The sequence below is a fragment of the Cyprinodon variegatus genome, unplaced genomic scaffold (genome assembly GCF_000732505.1).
Source record: "Cyprinodon variegatus isolate N-32 unplaced genomic scaffold, C_variegatus-1.0 Scaffold764, whole genome shotgun sequence".
Lineage (NCBI taxonomy): Eukaryota > Metazoa > Chordata > Actinopteri > Cyprinodontiformes > Cyprinodontidae > Cyprinodon > Cyprinodon variegatus.
The window spans coordinates 243,011-252,263 of NW_015151217.1; the positions used below are offsets into that span (position 1 = coordinate 243,011).

The 9,253-nt window shown below is 39.9% G+C and overlaps 1 protein-coding gene across 3 annotated transcripts in view; it reads left to right on the forward strand.

Annotated features, from left to right (window-relative positions):
• Nucleotides 1-8,683, forward strand: part of LOC107098272 (transcription factor HIVEP3-like) — a 53,131-nt gene extending 44,448 nt beyond the window's left edge. For all 3 annotated transcript variants that reach the window (XM_015395850.1, XM_015395847.1, XM_015395849.1), the window contains 4 exons: nucleotides 2,866-3,002; nucleotides 3,086-3,160; nucleotides 4,452-5,047; nucleotides 7,422-8,683. In XM_015395850.1, the coding sequence (XP_015251336.1) occupies nucleotides 2,866-3,002; nucleotides 3,086-3,160; nucleotides 4,452-5,047; nucleotides 7,422-7,874 (1,261 nt within the window). In that variant the 3' untranslated portion in view covers nucleotides 7,875-8,683. The remainder of the gene's footprint in view (nucleotides 1-2,865; nucleotides 3,003-3,085; nucleotides 3,161-4,451; nucleotides 5,048-7,421) is intronic.
• The last annotated feature ends 570 nt before the right edge of the window (nucleotides 8,684-9,253 follow it).

Sequence of the window (9,253 nt, forward strand, 5' to 3'; positions counted from 1 at the left end):
AGAAAACACAAAGCCAGGCAGACGAGCTCCGAGCCAGCTCCCATGTCAGAGGACGAATGGAGCATATCCAGCCAGTCACAGTCAGAGAAACAGGACTACACTGAAAAATAGGCCAAGCTCAAACATCTATGAGCAAAGGTGTTGATGGCAGCAGAACAGCTGATATTTCTCTTTAGGACGAGCTACATGGAAAATGCCATTTAAAGCCATTTCAAGGAAATTCTAAAAACCTCTTCTGTTTTGTCTGCATTTCACTGGTTCCATTCTCAACCGTAGTTCATCTGAGCTTCTGCAGCAGTTCTAGAAGCTGTATGCCTCTGAACACTGCTAATGAAATGGTGGTGAGAAATTGGATTGGTTCACATTGATTTTAAAAGGTGCAAAATGTCTATTATTTGTTTATCAATCATATTGAAATATCAATTGATTCAACAACACTGCTACTAGGGTTTAGTACCAAAACGAATAGTAAACACTTGGTGTTAAAAAATCTATTTCATGCAAGAGAAACTGATCAAACTGCAGCTCAGTTACATTCTGCCCCTTGTTTTTCTGATGACAGACAGAACAATTAGTTTTGGCATCCATGCTTTCAACACTAATGAAGGGGAATTGCAAAGTAATCAAACACAGTCATGATTTATTTTGTTTTTTAAAGTATTACACAAGTTTAGCTTATTTCATTGTTTAATAATATAAAATGTTCTTGGAAACCTTTATATACTTTTGTAAGCGTCTTTAGGGTGGTAAATTGGCTGGTAAAGTGTTATCTAATAGAGCTTTAGTATTGGTAATGCATCCACCTGTGTCCATAGCCTCAATATATTTTTCTGAGATTGTTCTGAATCAGTTTATTAGGATTCCTTGGCAGATGCATGTATTACGTGGCACCATCTGTATAACAGCTGTGTTATACAGTTTTTGGATGTAATCTAGATGCACCAGTTTTTTATCCAATGCCTGTTAATTCAAATTTTTTGTTTCTTTTTTTTTGTTTGTTCTTTTTTCATCCGTTTTAAAGTGTCCATAAATAGAGTGAAGATGCCTTGGTGAGACGTTTATTTTTATATTTTTGCTTTATAATTTGTATCAGTACTTTATTCTTTTAATCAAATAATAATATCACATCTAAGTGAAGAAAAGGGCAGTGATATTAAATAATTAAGATTGAATCGGTACTCCGTTAAGTTGGGAATCAACTGATATTGGATCTTCCTTTTTGGCTGTTTATCGTTAATCAGTTGCCTCATACATAAAATGTCACTATACCGTTGTTGTATTAACTGGATATGATTTATACACTGAAAAAAATAATGCAACCACTTTTGGCATTTACTTATTCATGTTTAGTTACTTTAACAGAATAGTTTTATTTCCTACCCTAACTAAATATGAATAAACAGTTGCATTAGTTTCCCATCAGGAAAAACAAATGGAAAAATGAATTTGAAGTCAAATACATTCTATTTTAAATTTGATCCGAGCTAAAAAAGAAGTTCAGTTTATTATTCTAATCTTTAAAAATGTTTTCTATCTTGGAAACTCCAATTGATTGCTTTGACTCCCTGACTTGCAGAAATCGATCCTGCAGAACAATTATATAGTAACACTGGACAGTCAATTTCATTGAATCGTTATCTTTTTATAGCAATTCCTTGTGCTCAGCATCGAGGATCCAGAACTGAAAAAGTCGGCCTATTAATAACAATTTTTTCATAAAATAACTTGTGCTCGTTTTAGTGTAAAATGTTAGGTTGATGAGTAATTAAACGAGCACCAAGTAAACTGTACCTATAACCTCCTTAATACATCCTTAATATACTATTGGTTTGTAGAAATCAGTCAAAAAAGAAACCATTCTGTGAAGATTTCTTTAATTTTTAAATCCAAGGAATGAATCAAATTCAACTCAGACCCTCCTTGTTATCCTTTTGGTGGCAGAATATGTGGTATTCTGCCCTGTAATGAATAAAAACTGCAGCAATAAAACACTGGCGAGTGCAGAGGAATGCCATCTGCACTTCTTGGGTTGTGATGTGAGTCCTTGTGCATACAGTCTTGTTATGACTCATGTTGCCACTTGGTACAGCCTTCCTAAAGATGTGACTCATCTGCATACCCGCTTGCTTTATCTTTTCTCCATCTGTTTAGTCTGTCTAAGGTGCAAAAGACAAAACGGAGGCAGCAAGGGCGCCAAACGTTACTGGGTTTTTTTTCCTAGCATCTAGTCACATTCAGTGTGAATAATCTCAGTTTACAGGTTTCACTTCCCTTATGAAGGTAAAGTCGACTTTATTCATTAACCGGCAGGTTTTTAAAATTATAAAACCCTCACTTTGATTATACCTGTTGAGTTTGTCCCGGTCACAAAACCTGAAGAGAAAAATAGTGGAAAAAAACAGCAGATCATAACCAGAACCATTATTTGTGACTGAAAATGTGTTTTTCATACTTTAAAAAAAAAAAAAACTTTTTTTGGAGCAGTAGGTCTGGTCTAGGTTTCCCTCCCTGGCTCGCCCTGTTTTTTTTGGCTGCTCCCAGCAACCCCCCGGACCTTGAGCTGAACCGTAGGCTCCCCCTTGTTTGGCCTGAGGAGGTGGCTTGAGCTGTGAATAGGTTTTAAGTTGGTGGTGGGTGGGGCTCTGATTATGGTTTATGAATGCCGGTCTGTTGAATCTAAAGTGGGTGCCTTGCTGACGGCACCTTACTGTACACAGATGGCTTAACCCACTGCCAAGGTGTAAGAGCCATATGTCGTAAAGGCCAAACGTAAATATCTGCTTACAGATGCTCCATAAGCACGGCCTCCAGCTCCCATTGAGGGGAGGCGACAAACTAAACCTTTGTGATCTTCCTTGCTTACAGATCAGACGATCAGTTGGGGGTTGTGTGTGGTGAATGTGACAGGAAGTGCAAGGGTGAATTGAGGAACTCTACTGTGCACTCAGAACAATCCCAAACATCTCTCTGTGAGCTCTGTAGCAACAGTCCGGAAGCTCCAGGTAAGTTGGGAAACGCGGAAACTTCAGCTGTTCTCATTTGTGTTCACGGCACATATGCAAAAGCTGCGCTTTGGTATTTTCAGTGGCGCTTGGTGAATGCCTGATACCTGAGGTACGGGAGGAAGACAGGAGAAGTCACTATACAGACACACATGAAGGTTTGTTGCCTCCGGTTATGTTTATGATATTTTCAATGTTTTCTACATCGATCAATCAGTAATAACACATTTTTCACAGCTCTGAAAATTTTAAAGGAATCTGCAAAACTATTCATAGCCTGAGGATTACTTATCAATATGACATCCAGTAACTCAAAGTAATGTGTACGAAAATACAGAAATGTTTGACAAATAAAGATCTTAAATGTGTTCTGTGCTCAAACCAAGTTCCTTAATAAGGCACCGTGTCGGCATTCTACGTGTTTCTAATTTAATTCTTAAGGGAACAGTGTAATCATTCAGATGCATTGAAAGTAATTTCCACACATTTTAATTTCTCGCCTCGTCATAAAACAGTGCAAACTTCCGTTTCTTATGCAAATACTAAAAAGGTTCTAATCTAAGAAGCCTGTGCAAACTCAATCATCCAAGTCATTGCAACAATAGAACTGGTTTAAAAGCAAAGGCAACCCGAGTTTGTTTAGTTTTCTCAAAAATCTTTGACACCTTTCCAGAAGTCTTTGTCAGCTCTGTCTGCTCGCTCTACAGCAACCTGTAGATGGAGCTCTAATGTTTGTAATCACATGGAAGCTCATCAGATGCATATTGTCCCTCTTGGTTCTTGGAGTCTTGTACTTGAGGCCATACTCCTTGTCTTCCGGTTCATTCTGGAAGACAAGGAGACTCACAGACTTTCTTTGCCCAAGACTCTTTCTGCAGCCTCTGGAGGAGGCGCTCCCAGCCCAGCTGAAAGACATGGTCCCTCCATAGTAAAGAATTACAATAGTCCATCCTCGAAGTAAGAAATGCATCCGCTAGTTTCTCAGCATCACACCAGGACAGGATATTTCTAATCTTTTGCTGTAATTATTTCAGTATCTAATTGTGCAAAACCTGGAACTACTGTAGGGTGAAAGGCAGCTTCACCAAGAATTTAATAGGGGGAAAGCGAACCATATACATTTTTTTTTCAGATTATTATTTTTTTTTTTATTATGAAATTTGAGAGGCTATTATAATTGTCCTTCGGCTACAGTACAATAAATTACTCCTTGTTGAATCACATCTTAGGTCATCCAAACCTTGCAAAGCAGTAAGAAAAAGGTACATTTTATACATCATATATCACATAAATAATTGCATCAAAACAATATCCATCTGAAGTATTATGGTTATATATAGTGGTTATAGGAATTTAACACATTAGATTTGAATGACATATTTGTTTTCATTGATGTGTAAAAACTAAACCATAAAAAAATGGCAAAATGTATATTTTTTATTCTTCTAGGAACTTTGAAGTACAACAAAGCCAACCCAGATGAAAAAAAGGATATTAGTTTACATGCCCTGGGAAAACACGCTGCTCATGGTGATGATGATGGCCTAGCTGAGCATTACAGACATGGTGAAGGCAGCAGGTCCTCGTTTACTGAAGTTTCCCACACTAATAGTAAAGAAGTCCAAGAAGAAGGGCAGCTCATGGACTTTAAAAGCAGCTCATCTCTACCACTCAACACCAAGGATGATGCTGAAAAGTGCTCAGCCAGTGTCAGCTGGGCACTATTTGCCCGCAGACACCTCAATGCCTCCACCTCAACATCTGCTGGATCTTCCCACTCTCCACACAATCGGTCTGCAAATTCAGGAAGAGAGCATCCTCCGCCCTGCAGCCTGTCAACTAGGACCCATCAGTCTGCTGCACCTCTGTCCTCCCTCTCTCCATCCGCCTGTCCTGTCTCCCCAGTGTTGAACTCAGCAGCGTCTCCAGTTAGAGACCAGAACAAGGGACCAGATTCGTCTGGGCTTCCTGGCTCCCCAGCTGGTCCTCCCGCTCAGAGTCAAACCTGTTCTCAGCCAAAGGACTCAAAGCTGAATACAATACTGGTGAGTCACTTCTTCAAAGAAATATCCAATAGTAATCAGAAAATTCTGACATCATTTGGTGTTATGTCTTTGCATCTTTGTTTATACCTATCCAAAGACTTTCTTCCAAACCACAGTGTTTATTCACCTGTGACTCCATCCATTCCTGTTAGTTTAGCTCAACCTAAAATAAATGCTCTTTTTGCTCACAGAGCCAATGTGGTGTGGGTCTGTTAAATCCCAGTAAGTCAACATGTAGAGCAAATATAGACATCACAGAGTTTATTGGAATAGGGAGTAAAAGAGATGTTCATGTTTTATATCAATCAAATGTGCAGGTCACGTCAGTTTTTGGAGGTTAAAGGTCAAATCTAAAACTTCGTCATTACGGTGAAGTCATGTTGCAGTTTTACATCCAAATACTGCCAATGATCCTGATTTTATTGAGTGAAACCTGAAGTTCCTGCTCTCTGATACAGCAGGAGAGCTCAGAGATAGATCCAACGTTGGCAGGCAGCTGTAAAACAGGAAGCAAGTAAAAGATAAGAATCACGGTCAGAGACGAAGAACATAAACACCATTAAAATGTCATGGTTTAGCCTTAATAATTCCTTCTCAAACTGATATACAATTGCTTTGAAAGGTTACTAATACCCCGTTAAGCCTATGGAGTGAATGTTGTTCCATTATTGCTGCAAGCAAAAACATTCACTTTTACTGAAGTTCAGTTTTTACCGAGAGAGGACACCAACCTCCTCAGGCTGTGGATAATATGAGGACATAAAACAGGGTCAGACACATACATTAACAAATCATCAGCATAAAGAGATACCTTAAGCTTTCTGCCCCTCCTAGTGTAATAGACAAGGACTCTACGGCCAAGGCGAGCAGCAATGGACTGATTGGGCAGCCCTGATGGGAGCCCCTTGACAGATGAAAGTACTGTGAGCATTTGCCATCTGTGATTACAGAGGTTTTGGGAGAGGTATTCAAAAATCTAATCCACAAGACAAAAGTAGGGCCATGTCCAGATTTTTTTAGACATGGATAGCAAATAATATTGCGTTTAGAGGTCCAGCTTCCTCTTGTAGAGCACAATGGAAGGAGGAACAGAGTATTGAGCATCCTCTTGCTTAATTCTTTTCATCCTGTTCCTTTTAGCTGAGTATGATATTATCTCACCCCTGATGTTCATTAATGGTTAACACAATTTTAGCAGCTAAAATTGTGTCGAACATTGCAAAGAAGATTCGTTCCAAAGGCAGGGTAACAAAAAGTGAGCCGGGAGCCTTCGCGTGTGTGTCCTGTCCCTACATGTCATAACCGTCAAATCTCATTTGTTTTAGATGAAAACTCAGTATTCAATAGATGTCGTGTTTATAACGAGGAGCCCAAAGATCAAGTAGCGCAGCTGACCGATGATGGAAGATTTTAAAGGCCCATTCCGCAGCGGTGCCTCCTGCAATTCTTAATAGGGGTGACCACATGGGCCACTAAAAATCTTGGGATGGCGCACTGAAACTAAAATCCATATTTTCAGGGTTTGAATCTACCCCCACAAGAGGGCTTTTGATTTCTAAAGACTTAAGTAAACACCTACTCATATCTTTGTTTATTGTGAGATTTTTAATGTTAGGTCACTGGCTGTGCATAATGGGATGAAAGGCTAAACAGATGCTACTACAATTTACACTGACCAGGTGGGTGGCCAGTAGCCTCGTGAGACCATCCTGATCTCGCGAGCTTTCAAGGTTTCACTCGCAGATCAGTCTGGCTACTCTCCGTTTAAGAAAATTTGGAGCCGTTCACCAAACGAACGTCCAATCAGCGTTGGCTTTGAGGCGGGTTGAGGTGTGACGCAACGAGAAGCGCGACAGTTCAGTCTAAAGAACATGGCGGCTTCAGCCGATGAAACTAGCGTTAGCGTGGCTATCGAGCAAGTTTTATCAGAATTACACTGTATTTCCTCACTGAAAGAAGAGCAAAACACTGCTCTGGAGGCTTTTCTCAGAGGAAAAGATGTTTTTGCTCTTCTCCCGACTGGTTTCGGCAAGAGTTTGATCTATCAATTGGCTCCTCTTTGTCGTCGTTCTGTTAGTACGTCATATGCTTCGTTGATCTGATTGGTTTATTTGGCCCGTCTATCACCAACATAGGCCAATCAGCTAACCAGTATTTTCGCCCCTTTATTATGCGGAGCAAATCCATCTGGCGTAGTCAGGTTAGGTGGCCAGTGGGGTGGCGCCACCCAGTTAGCAGCAGTGAACTACAGTATTTAGTGTTTAGATATTAAACACAACTCCACCAAAACATAGAGAAGTTCTGAACTCTTCTCTTACTGTTAATCTTTCACTCCACAATCCTTCAGCTTTGATTTCATCTCTATGTCTCTTAGTTGAGAGAAGAAACCACTTCGACCCCCAACATCAGCAACCATGGCACACAGCCTGGAGGAACCAACAGGCTCCTAAGCCACCTGCCCCTGCACTCCCAGCAACCCAGCAGGACTCAGAGTCTTCTGATCCCCATCGGGGGGATTCACATGGTTCAGCCCAGATCCACCCTCCCTCTCTACAGCCTGGTGGGAAGCCAAACAGCCTCAACTATTTCCAGGGAATCCCCAAAGCGAAAGCTTGCTGTTCCACAGAAGCAAGAGGACCACAAAGAGAAGCTGGAAAGCAGCCGTGGTGGTCCACAGAGCCCCCCAGCTGCAGAGCAAACACCCCGAGAAGACAAAAACCTCACCACCCAGCAGGCATCAACTTTTAGGACAGGCCCAGAACATAAAGAGAGGCATGTTTACTCTAAAGGTCATAACACATCTGGCTCCTCCCAGAAGCATCTCTGATAGGAGGGACAGTTTAAAGGGACAGTGCAAAAAAACTGATTCCATTTAGTGGTAAAATTTTCCAAAGCTTTCTGGAGTCAAAACAAAACAAAAGCACTTGAGCACCGCTTCTGAATGACGCTGTTATGTAATTACCTGAATAAAATACATAAATATATAAATATATAAATAAGCACTATGTTAGATATGCAGTATGTTTTGTAAATCTTTTTTACCCTTTTGTTTGGCATCATCTGTGTTTATTTATTTATATGCTATTATGCAAAACCTGTACGTTATGCAACAGCAGCTGGAATGAATTGAGTTTTCCTGTTAACCCCATTAAGACCGCTCTAATACGCTATTGCTATGTTATTGTACTGTATTATCAGAAAAGATATTTATTCACTCAGACCAGTATCTAAAGTGCAATTTGATGTCAGGATTGTGGTTTGAAGCGTCTTTCTTAAAAGCTGTGATTCTTCTTTTTTGTCAGATATTTATTGTTTGTGTTGTAAGGTTTTAAGAAGTGAGGTCATGATCAGCTTTTCTGTAGAGAACAAGCTTCAGGAGTGCACTGACAGACAAACTGATACCCAGTGGAGACATGTTTCCTCTTATAAATGGCTATAGTACTGTTGGGTTTCATGTTTAGTGTCATTTTTTGTTTGTTTGTTTGTTTTTTGCCTTTTCTAAATGATACAATCACACATTTTCATGTTTGCCATTGAACTTCTCATTTTTACAGATTTATATTAAAACTGTGACATATACCTTTTCTCCAAGTCATTTTTTACATTTATTAGGTTAAAACAAATTAACTGTAGAAAAGAACCAGCTGATTTGAATTTAAAGGGGGGTTATTCCTTCTAACCCAGGGGTCGGCAACCCGCGGCTCCGGAGCCGCATGCGGCTCTTTAGCGTTCCCCTTGTGGCTCCCTGGAGCTTTTTCAAAAATTAATGAAAATCGTTTTTTTTGTTTGTTTTTTTTTAATATGGTGTGCAGGAGGTCAAACAAAAAATAATTGTGTTTTCCAATGCTGTAAAATTTGTATAATAAATCAATTTAAACAATAATTTGCGTCACAGCCATAGAGATCAGTGGTCATAACTTGCAACCAGCGCTGCGCAGTGCCAGGCTGCTGGAGTGTCTCGGACCATGGATCCCAAAGGGGAAAAAAGGAAGGTAGCTGATGAGAAAAGAGGATTCAAAGAATGGACCGAATCATTTTCTTTCATTATCAATGTGGAAGGATTGTCTGCATTATTGCTTGGTAATGAGAGGTTGGCAAAAATAAAAAATTGGAAAGGCATTTCCAGGGAAGCAAGCTAAATATGCAGCAGACCACCAAGCTGGGAGGAAGAGAAAAGGTGTGATTGCAGAACTTCTGGATAAATTG